At 37.1% G+C, this 15,918-nt stretch overlaps 2 protein-coding genes across 2 annotated transcripts; both read left to right on the forward strand.

Moving 5' to 3' along the window:
- LOC147524759 (uncharacterized) lies at positions 1-456 on the forward strand. Its single transcript, XM_086576303.1, has one exon. It carries the CDS (start codon positions 1-3, stop codon positions 454-456), a length of 456 nt encoding a protein of 151 aa, XP_086432429.1.
- A 1,866-nt stretch (positions 457-2,322) lies between these two features.
- On the forward strand, positions 2,323-2,904 carry LOC147524760 (uncharacterized). The gene has a single exon (XM_086576318.1). It carries the CDS (start codon positions 2,323-2,325, stop codon positions 2,902-2,904), a length of 582 nt encoding a protein of 193 aa, XP_086432444.1.
- Positions 2,905-15,918: the final 13,014 nt, after the last annotated feature.

Below are 15,918 nucleotides of genomic sequence, written 5' to 3' on the forward strand. Positions count from 1 at the left end.
ATGGAAGATAAACCTTTCTGTAATTTTCATAAGGTGAAAAATCATGAGACAAACAAATGTCTTCAATTGCTTAGGGAGGTGGATCGATTAATGAGAGAGGGAAAGCTCAGGGAGTTTAGAGCTGATGCCAGACTAGAGGTGGCGGCGGTGATGAATGATAAGCCTTTAGGGGTGATTAACATGATATATAAGGGAGTTATTCCACAGAAGAAGATCATAAGGGACAAAATTCGAAAGATATCGACGGTCAAAGAGGTGCTGGAAGTCAATGTGGAACCAATCCCAGTAGACCCTGCTCTCATATCGGCAAGTATACCTAGAGCTATTATGTTTGTACTCGACGATCTATCGAAGGTAATGTTACCTCATGACAATGCTTTGCTAATCACTTTAAGGATATCAGGGTATGATGTCCAAAAGATATTGGTCGATTGTGGTAGTTCAATAAATATTTAATTTTGGAAAGCATATACTGGTATCGGATTCGATGAATCCCATTTAAAAGAACCACAGTTTAATTTATATGGTTTTAATGGAACCTCAATAAGACCAGCGGACGAAATCAAATTGCCAGTAAGGGCAGGCCCATAGACCATTATTTTATAGTCGTAAAGCATCATTCAGATCACAATGCCATTTTGGGAAGGAAATAGATACATGCTATGAGCGCAGTTCCGAGCACTTTTTATCAAGTTATCAAATTTCCGACAGCATATGGGCCACATGAGATAAGAGGAGACTAGTCGGAATCCGAGAAGTGCAATTTTGTTACTGTGAAGGGTATGATGAAAGAAAAGCAAGTAGAAACTGGGGGCGTCTCGGAAGTCGCCAAATAGCAATTAATGGAAAATTCAGTTCCAAAGTCCGATAGTAAAAGTCGTAAGGAGGAGGCTCAGTTTACATCAGAAGCGAAAATAGATTCTAAGATAATCCTAAGTAAGACAATGGAAGAAGTGCAGAAGATCAATATTGGTCAAAACAATGAAAGTTGTTTACTTTCATTGGAACAGAGTTGAGTTCATAAATCAAGAGTGATTTAATGGAGTTTCTAAAGGAGAATAAAGATGTATTTGCTTGGTCGATGGCTGATCTTCCTAGTATTAACCCTCAGATATGTTCCCATAAATTGAATATGCGAGAAAGAGCAATCCCAGTTCATCAGCATCATAGAAGGGTTAGGCCGATGTACACGCAAGCAGTACAAAATGAAATTCAGAAAATGCTGGAATGTGGAATCATTAAAGAGATCGATAATTCAGAATGGGTTGCAAACATTGTGGTTGTTCCGAAAAAGAATGGCAAGGTTCGTATATGTGTGGATTTTACAGATGTTAATAAGCAATGCCCGAAGGATTACTATCCGATGCCTAGAATTGATGAGCTGGTGGATAGGACAGTTGGATTCGAATTGTTGAGTTTTTGCGATGGTCATTTTGGATATTTTCAGATTGTTATGTCGATATTAGATCAATTGAAAACAACATTCGTGGTTGAAGGGGGTCTTTATTGTTTCATTAGAATGCCATTCGGATTGAAGAATGCTGGGGCGACATATCAGCGGTTGGTCAAAAAGATGTTCAAACATCTGATTAAACATATTGTGGAAGTATATATAGATGATATGGTCATCAAATCAAAGAAGGTGTCTAACCATGTTCAAGATTTGAATACGGTGTTCCAGATATTCCGACAGTTTAATATGAAGATTAACCCTGAGAAATGTACTTTCGGGGTAAGTTCAGGAAAATTCCTCGGATATACTGTCACAAAACGAGGAATTGATGTTAACCCAGATCAGATTCGAGCTATCCAGCAGATGCTTTCACCCAGCACAAGGAAGCAGATTCAAAAGCTTACAGGCAGAATTGCAGCGTTGAATAGGTTTATATCTCGAACTTCTGATAGATGTAAACCTTTATTCAAACTGTTGAAGAAGAATATAAAATTTGTATGGGATGACAAATGCGAACTCGCATTCACCGAGTTAAAAGAGTATCTGCAAGAAGTACCAACTTTGATAAAACTAGAAGAAGGCGATACACTATTCTTATACCTCGCAATCTCGGATTTTGCTATAAGCTCAGTACTAGTCAAAGTGGAAGACGGAGTTCTGTGTATTTTCAATCTAAAACAATGCTTGAAGCTGAAACTCGATACTCAATGTTAGAAAAGTATGCCCATTAGCTCTCTTATATTCTACTTAAAGGTTAAAGCCTTATTTTCAGTCCCATTCAGTAGTAGTAATGACAAATCTTCCTTTGAAGCAAACTTTAGCTAGGACAGCAAAGTTGGGGAGGATGGCGAAGTGGTCGGTTCTTATTGATGAGTTTGGGATTGAATATAAAAATAGAATATCGGAGAAAAGCCAAGTTTTGGCTGACTGATTTTCCTGCTGAAGATGAAGAATGGAAAGCTGAAGAAGAGAATCTATTATTGGTACAAGAGAGTGATAATGCAATGGATGAGGATGATCCTTGGGTAGGAACAAAGGGATGGAGACTTTTTGTAGATGGGTTATCAGGGCAAAAGGGATGTGGGATCGGCGCTGTGCTGGTAACTCCAAAAAAACCAAAGAATCGAACAGCAGTTACGTTAGGTTTTCACGCTTCTAATAATGAAGCTGAGTACGAGGCTCTAATAACAGGTTTGGAGATGGCTAAATCGTTGAATGTCAAAGACTTATCGGTTTTCAGTGATTCGCAGTTGGTGGTAAGCCAGATCAATGGAGGATATGCAGCAAAATGTGATAACATGATAGATTATCTAAATTTGGTAAGGATGAAGTTCAAGGATTTCAAGAATATTGTTTTTCAGCATCTCGATAAGGGTGAGAATCGACATGCTGATGCATTGGATATGTGGCTGCGATGCTCAAAAATGAGGAGGGGCGATTGTTGCATATAGGGGTTCAGCAAATTCCGAGTATTAATATAAGACACAGAGAGATAATGGAAATAGATACACTGGGGGCGTCATGGATGAGAAATTATGTGCTATTTCTATCACAGGGAATGTTGCCAGCAGATAAGAATGAGGCTAGAAGGATAAAAAGAGAAGCTGAAAGATATATACTAATAGATGATCAGTTATATCGGAAAAATCCAGGGGGACCACATTTAAAATGTGTATCGCCAGAAGATTCTCAGAAAATTATTGCAGAAATACATGAAGAAGAATGTGGCAATCATTCGGCAGGAAGATCGTTGGCTTCTAAGATTGCAAGGCAGGGGTATTTTTGGCCACAAATGAAGCGAGATTGTTTGCGATATGCGAAAAAGTGTAGTCAGTGTAAGAAACATGGACATGCCATTCATGTGCCAGCAGAGCAGTTACATTGTGTTTCTAACCCATGGTCATTCGCGTTATAGGGGATGGACATTGTAGGTCCTCTCATACCTGGAAGAGGAAAGAAGAGATTCATCTTAGCAGTAACTGACTATTTTACTAAGTGGGTAGAAGCGATAGCTTTGCAGCATGTTAAGGAGCAGGACATTATTAGGTTTTTGTTTGAAAGGGTGGTTTGCCGATATGGGTTGCCGCATGCTATTATATCGGATAATGGACCTCAATTCATTGGGGGAAAAGTGAAAGATTTTTTGGAATCATATCAGATCAAGCACTTTATATCGGCACCTTATTATGCTCAAGGGAATGGGCAGGCAGAAGCAACGAATAAGACCATTATGGACAACATTAAAAAGAAGTTGGAAGACAAGAAAAGTTTGTGGGTTGATGAGTTAAATAGTGTGTTGTGGGCATACAGAACAACCCCTAGAGTAGCAATAGGAGAATCACCATTTACGTTAGCTTATGGGATGGAAGCTGTAACTCCAGCCGAGATGGTGGTGTCGACATCAAGGACAATGCTTGTAGAAAAAGGATTGAATGATCAGGGGATGCAGACATAGATCTTAAATTTAGAAGATAGAAGGGAGCAAGCAAGAATGAGGCTTGATTCTTATCATAGGCAGCTCAGAAAAGCATTTAATAAGAAAGTAAAAGAAAGAAGTTTCCAGGAAGGTGACCTAGTGCTGAAAGAGGTTACATAGGCAACAAAAGGAAAAGGAGCTGGGAAGTTATCGGCGAATTGGGAAGGTCCATACATTGTCCACAAAGTGGGAGTAAATGGAGCATACTATCTAAAGAAAGCTGATGGGGAAGTGTTAGCAAAACCTCAGAATGTCAGTAATCTGAAGGTATTCTATCAATAATGTAAAGGTATTTCTATTAAATTTCATGAGCAATTAAGATGTGTAGCATGAATTTTCAATTTAATATAAAGGGGTTCAAGTTTCAAATTTCATTATATATATATGGTGTTAGCATGTAGTAAAAATCCAGGTATCGATAAAAATATCGATATCATGCATATTGTTAAAAAGTCCTGATATTGGTAGTAATATTGATATCAGGCATATTGTCAAAAAGTCCTGATATCAGAAACAGAGGCAGATGTCAGGCATAAAAAGTCCTGATATTGGTAGCAATATTGATATTAGGCATATTGTCAAAAATTCCTGATATCATAAACAGAGGCAGATATCAGGCATAAAAAGTCCTGATATTGGTAGCAATATTGATATCAGGCATATTGTTAAAAAGTCATGATATCAGAAATAGAGGCATATATCATGCATAAAAAGTCCTGATATTGGTAGCAATATTGATATCAGGCATATTGTCAAAAAGTCCTAATGTCGATAGAAATGTTGATATTAGGCGTAAGAAGTCCTGATATCAACAGACGTGTTGGTATTAGGAATATTGTCAAAAGTCCTAATATTGACAGAAATGTTGATATTAGGCATAAGAAGTTCTAGTATCGGCAGACGTGTTGATATCGGGCATATTGTCAAAAAGACCTGATATCAAAAACAGTGGCAGATATCAGGCATAAGAAAGTCCTGGGATTGGCAGAAATGTTGATTTCAGGTGTATTGTCAAAAAGTCCTGATATCAAAACAGAGGCAGATATCAGGCGTATAAAGATCATAGCTATCAAGCAAGATATCCGTAGAGAAGGAATCATGGAAGATCATTTGATAATAAAGGTATGTGGTAGTGCTTTGATAAAACTAAATTGGCAGACTGGTTTAATTCTAAGTATCGCCGATACTATTATTTTAGTTGAGGATAGCGAAAATGGTATTTTCTTTCTGGTTTAATTCTAAGTATCGCCGATACTATTATTTTAGTTAAGGATATCGAAAATGGTATTTTCTTTCTGGTTTAATTCTAAGTATCGCCGATACTATTATTTTAGTTGAGGATATCAAAAATTGTATTTTCTTTTTGATTTAATTCTAAGTATCGCCGATACTATTATTTTAGTTGAGGATATCGAAAATTGTATTTTCTTTCTGGTTTAATTCTAAGTATCGCCGATACTATTATTTTAGTTGAGGATATCGAAAATTGTATTTTCTTTCTGATTTAATTCTAAGTATCGCCGATACTATTATTTTAGTTGAAGATATCGAAAATGATATTTTCTTTATGGTTTAATTCTAAGTATCGCCGATACTATTATTTTAGTTGAGGATATCGAAAATTGTATTTTCTTTCTGGTTTAATTCTAATGCCGATATAATGCGAATATGGGAAAATTACAAATAATGGTGAAGTATCAAAAACAAAAGATCAATGGAACTAAGAATTTAGAACAGTCCAGAAATATATAGTGTTAGCAAATTATGACTTTGAAGCAAAAGGAGGATAGTTTAAAGAGGATTGTTCAGAAGTGCATCAACATCAGATAAGGTGGCCTCAGTAGTTGGAGTAGCATAAGGTGGAAGCTCCAGGGTGGTATCAGCCAAGGCCCAAAATATCGATATCGATGAATATATCGGTGTACCCAAAAACCGATATATATCGGATATATCGGATATTTCGGATATATCCATTTTTTTGGTAACCAGTCCAAACTATTTAAAATATCGGAAATATTGGATATATCGGAAATATAATATCGAAAATATCGGATATATATCAGATTTATATTTTAAAATAGTCAAAAAGTCAACCGATATATATCGATTATATCGATTCGGCGATATAAAGTTTCATATCGGAAATTCCGATATATATCGGGAAAAAAAGGGTTCTATATTCGGTGGATATATGTCGGAAATATCGATGTCGGTGTACCAAAATACCGATATATATCGGCGATATATCGGATATATCGGCGATATTTTGGTCCATGGTATCAGCCACAGTATTTGCATTTTCATCTTCATCATCCGGAAGCATATTGTTTTCCCTAAGGATGTTACGGGGAACAAAAGGCTTGCAGATATCCAGCTTATCACCAAGGGAATTAACAGCTGCCATGACATTATTGAATTCAAAGATCGCCGGCGACTTGAGGCCTCCGCGACTTCTCGTCTTTTCGGCGGCAAAATCATCAATCATTTTCTTGAAGTTCGGCATGATCAACCTCTTTATCGATAACGTTTTTCTCGGCTTTCTCAGATTGTTGCTTCATAGTAGCCGTTAGTTGATTTAATTTCCTTATGAAACCCAATGTTTTCTTGGGATAATCGGTCGAATTCTAATCATTTGGTAGTTAGGGTTTTTCTAATGCCCGATTTCAGCATTCTTGCTTATGAAGCAGATCAAATTGAGCCATGGCAAGTGCTTTCGCCTATAAGAATATCCAAAGTAGATAAGTACAAAGTAAAAAGACGAAATTGGTATGAAATAAAAGAAGACAAGATATAAGTACCTTCTCCATATGGTCGAAATACTCAGTAAGCCGTTCGGAGGAGTTAATGTTGAGAGCAGCAATTTTGTCTTTCGAAAGAATAGAGCTGCTGGCTAAAGCAACACCTAGTTCAGTCTTATGAGTATCTTCAAAAAGAGAGGCAGTTAAAGGGATAGGGCTGCCATCAGCAAGGTAAAATTCAGGTTTAAAAATTTCATGAGCATCGGATGACGAAAAGGAGTGAAGGTGTTGACCATCGGGAAGACTACTTTCACCCTATGAGGGAGTTTTTCTTTTTTTTAGAAGATGCATTAGTAGTTGGAGGGGGATTGGTGGTATTGGGTTGGGATGCAGAGGGAGGATGATTTTTAGTAGCAGTAGGAGGATTGGTAGGGATGGAAGGGGGAGCAGGTTGTTTATCTGCAGCAGGGGTTTTGAAGGAGGGATTTGGTGTTTTCTTTTTCCCTTTCTCAGATAAATAACGACCAGCATTGGCATTCATCGGCATTCGAGGAGCCATATCTGTGTACAATAAAAGATGTTGATTAAATATATTTTCCAATATCATATATTCATAAAAATCAGGAACTTCTTTTTTAATATCAAGGAAAAGATAGGGAGTCATGGTACAAGTGTTATCTAGATAATCATAGAAGCTTTTGGGAAGTGTGGGAGGCAATTCGTGCAAGGCAAAGGAGGATATAATAAAGGGTAGATCGTCTGAGGAGTCGTTTAAAGGAGAGTGAGGGGGAGTTGGCGATTGACCCATTTTTTGAAGAGCTCGATGTTTGAGAACATAAAGAGGTGCCCGATAGTGGGAGATATCGGGCAGATGAACAGTAACTCTGGGATTCCCTTCTGTATCAGAACCCGTTTTAATATCAACTTCGGCTTCAGTTCCTTCTAAAAGCCTCAATACTCTGTCAGAATTGCCACGAGCTTTGGCAAAATGAGGTAGAAGTACTGAAAAGACGCACATGAGAGGGAAATTAGATAAAGGATTCTGAGGCCTGAAGAAGGAAAACAAAGGAAAGGGAAGGACATACCTGTGGGGTTGAAGACTTGATGTTTTAAAGGGGGATTTGCTGGTCTATCGGAACTTTCCCAGTTACCTAAAACAACAATAGGATATTGGGTCCACTGTTTATCGCTATTGCGGTTTTTCCTAAGAATACCCTTAATGTTTCGATGGGTATGTTTTTTAGGATAAAAGTATCCGATAATCTTTTCATAGAATCTATAGTGCATAAGAATATCGGATAACCTAATACAATCAGCAGCATAGCTATCGGGAGAAAGGTGGCTGTTATAATAATTACATACAAACATCAGCCGCCAGAAATTACCAGTACCCTGACCAGGAGAAATATTTAAATGGTTCAGTACTTCACGATCAAGGGTGGACAGAGGAAATCTCAGACCAGCAGCAAGTTGGCCGACAGTAATAATGATTCCATTCTTCGTACCGCTCTGGCATTGAGTAAAAGCCCGAGTACCAGCATAGTGTTATAGATAAAGTGAAGAGGGAATTTGATAGGCAATTTAAACTAACGATAGATTGGGTCATTTAATAAAGAAATTGCAAAGACCAGATCTCCATCGGCTGGTATCTTTTATGGTATCACGCTCAGATTCAGAATCAGTGGTTGCAAAAGGATGGCATGGAATACCTTCTACAACATAAGATAGGTCCTAGGTAATAAAGGGCCGAGAGTTATTGCTCGAAATCGAAGCGAAGTTGTGACTAAAAGGTCTATCATCAGAAATTATATCGTCAGAAAGAATGCTATCCGATATGGTATCCTCAGAAGGGAGACTAGCATCAGAGATGATATCTTCACTGGCCATTGAGATGACTATACACAAAAAAGGAGGGACAAAGGTATTTTTAATATTGGCATTTCAATATTTATAATGCTATTAGCTGCATGGTATTGTAGTATCGGCAAGGCCGATATAAGTCATTAGAGATACAGATGAATAGAGTTGTATCAGAATAAAGTGAAATAGGGAATATTGTGATACATGACGATAGTAAAGCCAGAACAAACAAAAATATAAAAACTAAGGTAGGAATAAAAAGATTCAAACTTTTATATGTTCGGAAGTTCAAGGTAGTAATATATGTCATTACATAGGCATTAGTACACGCAGACATGCAAAATTAAGTGATTCAAATGTAAGCAAATAAAACTAAGACAAAATAAAGCAAGTATATCAATACATGTGTTAGAAAGATTAATAAAGTGCAGGATGAAAGAGCATACCTTATGGATTGCAAGAGAAATGAGTTCTGGAAAGTTGAAAAAGAAGAAAACCAGAGTTTTTTTTTAGGTGTTTGGAGGCGTAATGAAGAAGCTAAAGAAATTATGTATTTGGGAAGTGTACTGAAGAAGCTAAAGAGGTTTAAATTTATTTTTTTTTGAAATATTGGATCGGGTGTTTGTTTGGGCCCGATAGTTTTCATATCCGTTATTTGGTATAATTGTTTCTCGAAAAGTTGAAATTTCAAAGGAAATTTCAAAATTTCGAGAGGGGGCGATGTAGTAGGCAAATATCGTACTTATAAACATATTCGTTTTGATATTTTAAAACTCGAGATATTGGTAAATATCTCAATAAATCTCATGGGTGTTCAAATTATGTTGTAGGTAGAAAGCAGGAAACAAGAAAGAAAGGCAAGGGACACGTGTCAAAGATTGACTGGATCCAGGCCAAATGATGTACTATATAAAGACTAGAAGGGCATTAGAAAGGATTCATGTTTTCATTCAATCCAGATTCAAAAAAACTGTAAAAACAAGAGAGAGAAACAGAGAGAAAGAGAGATTGTAAACATTTATTGCCAATCAATAAAACTTTGATTCAATTCATCTTCTCCATTCACTCTTCCCATTCATTCTGATTCATTAGTAAGGTTGTGTGATCTTAGAATACTTAAGAAAAGTGTTCTTAGACATCACAAGTACCATGACACCAAAATTTGAAGTCTGTGGACCCAATATACAACTTTTCAAAGTTGGACTAGAAAATTGCCCTCTTGGTCTTGGATATTGGATACTTGGAACTTGGAACTTGGATATAGTGTATCGGTGTACCCGATTACCCGCCAACCATATTTTATACCCACCACAAAATCGAAGAGTCCTAATAGACTCCATATTGTGTTGGGCAGACAAAAAAAAAACAATTATTACAAGTGTGTCATTGGTCCCAAAAAGTCCAAAAAAAACAATCAGTACAAGTGTGTCATTGGTCCCAAAAAATTGAATTCGAAAATCCCAAGCTTAAACGACCTGGCTAGATCGTTCATTGTGCAAACCCAACGATATGGCCACACCGTTTGGACTCAGTCTCCAACGATATGGCCACATCGTTTGGACTAAGTCCCAAACGACTTGACTACACCGTTTGGGACTTAGTCAACGATGCTTATTACGCGATCAAGATGCCAAAAAACATAACTTTATATTTTTTCAAAGTTCAAATCTCAAACGGTGTGGCCATATCATTGGGGACTTAGTCCAAACGGTGTGACCATATCGTTGGAGACTTAGTCCAAATGGTGTGGCTACACCGTTTGGGATTTAAACTTTGAAAAAAATATAAAGTTCTGTTTCTTGGCCTCTTGACCGTTGTGGGCACATCGTTTGGACTAAGTCCCAAACGGTGTGGCCAAGTCGTTTGGGACTTAGTCCAAATGGTGTAGCCATATCGTCGGAGACTTAGTCCAAACGGTGTGGCCACATCGTTGGGTTTGCACAATAAACGACCTAGCCGAGTCACTTAAGCTTGGGGTTTTTGAGTTCAACTTTTTAAGACTAATGGCACATTTGTAATAATTTTTTTTTTTTGGATTTTTTGAGACTAATGACACACTTGTAATAATTGTTTTTTTTTTGGGTATGCCCAACACAATATGGTCCGTCAATAACAAATACCTACAAATATCTCTATGCTACTATAAGTATCGTGACAAAGCTAGCAAAATGCGTCGTCCATCAGTTCTAACCATTCTTAATTTTGTGACACGTGTTATGTTAGTAATTTGAGTTGGGTTTTCAGATTTTGTCTTTTTGTGAGACAAAAAAGGTATGTTGTAGACGTGTAGTATTCGCTTATTCGGTCAAAACTTCTCACCATTTTTCATTTTAAACTTTTGTCTTTTTGTAGGGCTCTCAGGAGAAAACAAAACTAATAAAAAAAATTGAGGCACATGTTGGTTGGGTACGTGTAAAGTTGGCAAAATGAGATGAGGCTGGTATATATAATGGGTCTCGGTATTGACCAATTCAAACGTATTGGTACTCTTCTGTTAATCACATAAAAAAACACTCACGCCAAGATATTATCACGATATCACATAATCTACGGCATCGGATTGCCGCGAGATCCCATATCCCACGAAAGGTGGTTACTGTGAGAGTTTTTTTTAATAGCCACCGTAAAAAAAGTTAGTTGTCGCGAGATGATTGTGTTCATTAAAATAAAGTATTTGTTTGTATTAATTATCAAAACTCTTCTTCATTAATTTGATTACAATTTTTTCTTATAGCATATGGAATATATTTGTCGTGAGATAGCAAAATTATGTTTCGATTGTTTATTTTTTTTGTCATGATTTTGGTGTTGTTCTTGGAGTGTATAAAGAAACTTTAAAGAAGAAAATGAGGTATCCATATGTCGTGTGTGTTTAATACGCAAAATTTGAAGTGAAAAAAAAAAAAAAAAAAAAAAAAAAAATGTTCCGCGGCAACTCCCTGTCATGGGATATATATAGGATCTCGTGGCAACCTGATGCTGTGGATTGCGCGATCTCGCGGCAATTGCCTACTGTGGAATATGAAATCTCGCGACAACCTGATGCCGTAGAACTATCAAGCATGTGGGGTGTAAAAAGACATCTAAGAGCATCTTTAAGAGTGATATCAACCTGGCATAAAACAACAATTTGGTGTTTTTTCAACTTCAGGAGAGTTACATGTTGATGAAAACACCAAAAAAATACCAAACCAAACACCAAATCGGCCAATATTTGGTTCCAGGTTTGGTTCTGTATCAAATCACCTATGCGATTTTAGAAACACCGCGCGGTTTTGCCAACACCGCGTGGGCTTGGGCTGCTAAATGGGCTTCTATGGCGCGGTGTTGGCAAAACCGCGGTTTTTCTAAAACCGCGTGCTCTGATAAACACACTCTTTATACACATTTATTGATTTCAGTTACTTATTTTCTTAAGTCCGAGGTCCACAGTCCAAAGTCCGAAGTCCAAAGACCCAAGTCCAAAGTCCAAAGTCCAACGTCCGTGATAGCGTTTTAGTTTAGTTACCTTACTTACGTGGGTTTGGTAGGATAGGTCGAAGCGGGATCGCCCAAACCTTAGGGCTCGGATAGGTTCACAACTGGAATTACAACTTTTGGTGAGTAGGATTTTTAGGTTTCTTTTTAGTTGGTTTTAATTAAATTAACGGTAATGCAAATAATGTAAATTACTACGGCGATTATATGTAGGTAAACAAAAATAGAGAAACAGGGAGAGAGTTAGTAATACTCATGCGAGAATCATTTTTCAACCGTTTATATTACCACATCACTACATCTCTAATTCGTCTCGTTTTTGAGACGACGACGCCGAAGTATTGATCCCTAGTGCATGCCCACATCTCTAGGTCGCATTTCACTAGCATAAGGAGTTTCAATAATATCTCATCTCTGGTATATTATTTCAGCTCCTGGCTCGATTTCACATCAGCTGGAAGAATTGGAGAGTCAGTTCGACACCGAGAGTCGCGAATGACGGAGCATCGAGCATCAGCCTAACTTTGTACGCCTCGATCATTTTGGGACCGGATGTCAAATCTAAGCCTAATTCTAAGTAGTGACTCTAGAATATTAAAGAGTCAATCCGATTTTACACGAAGCAAAGATAACCCTCCCCGGGGGATTAGCTCATGGTCATAGAAGGAATAATAAAACTTGCTGTATACATTAAGTAAATAAATGCAGGACAGGAATTAAACTAGAAAAGAAATTATTGTTATTAAGGGTAAAATAACTTACGGTATTTAAGCTGCTGGAATGGAAATGACAGAATGTAAGTACTGAAGAAATAAACTAACTAGGCGAAGCTAAAGCATGAAAATGGTGAAGGGGAAATAATGAAGGCGACCCCCTCATATATATAGGTTGGATGGCTTGTGAACCCTTTAATTGAGTTTTGTTCGTTAGCTAATTGATTTGTTCAATCTGTTTAGCTTTTTGTCTTTTTGCTTTTTGCTTTTTGCTTTTTAAGTTTTTGTTTTGTAGCTCATTTCAATTCAAACCACCTGGTTTGAATTGGTACGTGTCTTCTCTCTTGCCAGGTGGTACCAAATTGAAACCATCCTTTGCCACCTACCTATATCCGACTTCGTCATGCCTTACGAACCCGCAGAGTGGGTCTACTTAGTTTGTCGATGGGAAGGCCGATTTTGGCGTTTTACGACTTTTCGTCTTTTGTAGGGTTAAATTAAGCGCTATGGTAGGCTTCACTAGCCAACGCCAACGTCGGTATCTAGATTTATCCGATTTGAGCCGGAAGTTTCGCTTCTTTATATGTGGACCCGCGCTTTGGTTTTGTTCTTTTGGAAACCGGCTCTAGTCGAGGGCTTTGTTAGGCTTCACGGGGTTGAGTGGGAAACTCCAAATATTCCCGTATTCCGCATTTCCGATGCATGTTTTATCATTATATTCATTTTAATTATGGAAACCGTAAAAAGTCACGAAAATATAATTATTACATGATTATTAAACACATAATCGACCAAAATGTTGTGTCTCTCGGGGGTTAATATTACAGTTTTGGGTGCTTATCATGCTCTCAATGACAACAACGGGCAAAAAATGGCTATATCTTTCTAACCCTATAAATTGAAACACTCACACCATAGTTTTACACTCACTTATTTTCTCTACTCTCTACTCTCTACTCTCTACTCTCTACTTTTAAAACAACAATGACTAGTCAAGAACCAAAATCAAAATTTAGAGGGCCTTCATGGATACAAGAAGAAGATGTTGCTCTCACCAATAGTTGGCTACAAGTTAATCAAGATGGTGTAGTAGGAAATGAGCAAAAGTTGAACGATTTTTGGGCTAAAATTCTAAATGCATTTCATGCAAATCTAGGAAGAATGACTGAATACAACTTGACGGGCATGAATCACCGTTGGACTCTTATTCAAGCTAATATCAACAAGTTTCATGCTATTCTTTCTAAGATTCAAGCATCTTCTCCAAGTGGCTATAATGACAATATGATGGTAAGTATTTACTTTTTATTTGTTATTTTGATTCACAAATACATTTTTCAATTCTAATTTAGTTTTTGCTTAATTGGTAGGTTGAGGAAGCAATAAGTGCATATGTGATGCATAATGGGGTTTGGGAGTGGATGCAATGCTATAATATGGTGAAAGACTCACCCAAATGGAAGATGCTACAGTTGAGAAATGATTTGCATCCCACCAAAAAGTCGAAGTCAAACAGTGGGGAAGGAGGTTCATCCATTCCAATATCAACTATGACAACTCAACCAATGGATTATGATCCACACCAAGTTCATGGGCTTGAGGATAGGCCTCTTGGAAAGAAAGAAGACAAGAAAAGAAGGCAAAAAGAGAAAGAAGAAGGTGATTCTAAATTGGAGGAATCCACTAAGAAACTTGATGATTTTCTGGTGGAACTTTCTAAAACCACCAAAGAAGGCTATGAATTGGAAGCTCAAAGACAATTGAAGAAAGATGAGATGGAATTCGAAAAACTTCAATTGAAGAAAAGTTCGATGGATTGGAAGCTCCAAATCCAAAAAGAAAAACTTCAATTGAACAAAGATGCGCTCCGAGTTCGAGAAGATGAAAATGATGTGAAAATACTAAGAATGAAATTAGAAGGATTACCTGAAGACGAGTGCGAAATTTGGCAACTCAAAAGGGCAGAAATTTTACAAAAAATAAAGAATCGACTTGGCAATATCACTGGTAGTAGTCAAAGTAGTGCATAGTCAAAATTTGAGTTTGTATGTCTTTTAATTTGAGTTTGTATGTCTTTTAATTTGAGTATTTTAATTTATGTCTTTTAATTAATGATGTACTTTAATTTGAGTTTGTATTTTGATTTTAATTAGAATATACTTTAATTGAATATTTTCTTTTAATTTGAGTTAAGTTACCTTAATTTAAAGTTGATACTTTTTATCATTCTAAATTTTTTTTGGCAGAGTCTACTTTGTATTTTCAAAATTCTCATATACACAAATCCTTTCATAGAAATAAACTTGGAACACAAATACATAGAAATAAACTTGTTGTACAAAATTCTCATAAAACCACAAATACATAGAAATAAACTTGTTGCACAAAATTCTCATAAAACCACAAATACATAGAAATAAACTTGGAACACAAATACATAGAAATTGAAACGATAAATAAACACAAAGTCCAAATGAAGTGCAAATAGAAATAGAAATCAAGTCTGACCACGCCGCCCACGTCTACTCCACAAATGCTCGACCAAGTCATTCTCCAATCTATCATGAACAACTTTTGAACGAACCCTCTCGATACCAAATGCCCAACAAGATAGAACAAATTGGCGTTGATCTTTAGATGCACCTTTTCTACTTGGTATTTCCAAATCAGGAATATACTGCGGGATATCCGTTTTGCGTTCATCTTCCACAATCATATTGTGTAAAATGATGCAAGCCCTCATAACAGTAGCCATATTCTCCAAATACCATAACCTGCACGGATTCGCTAAAATAGCCCAACGCGACTATAATATACCAAAGGCCCGCTCTATGTCTTTTCTAGCAGCTTCTTGCTTCTTTGCAAAATAGTTGTCTTGTGTAATAGTTGGTTTAGCAAGTGTTTGAATCAAGGTGGCATAATTAGGATAAATACCGTCAGCCAAGTAATAGCCCATATCATAATGATGACCATTCACAATGTAGTTACAAGGAATAGCTTCATCATTGACTATATCATCAAATATTGGTGAGCGGTCAATTAAGCACATTAAGATCATTGTGAGAACCCGCCATTCCAAAAAAAACATGCCAAATCCACGCGTCACGATCGGCAACTGCCTCCAAAATCACTGTTGGTTTATGCTTATGGCCAGTGTGAGACCATTGCCACGTGGATGGGCAATTCTTCCATTGTCAGTGC

This window comes from Coptis chinensis, chromosome 1 (genome assembly GCF_015680905.1).
Source record: "Coptis chinensis isolate HL-2020 chromosome 1, ASM1568090v1, whole genome shotgun sequence".
Lineage (NCBI taxonomy): Eukaryota > Viridiplantae > Streptophyta > Magnoliopsida > Ranunculales > Ranunculaceae > Coptis > Coptis chinensis.

Coding starts and splice junctions, on each gene's coding strand:
- LOC147524760 (XM_086576318.1), top strand. CDS start 2,323: ATGAGTTTGGGATTGAATATAAAAATAGAATATCGGAGAAAAGCCAAG.
- LOC147524759 (XM_086576303.1), top strand. CDS start 1: ATGGAAGATAAACCTTTCTGTAATTTTCATAAGGTGAAAAATCATGAG.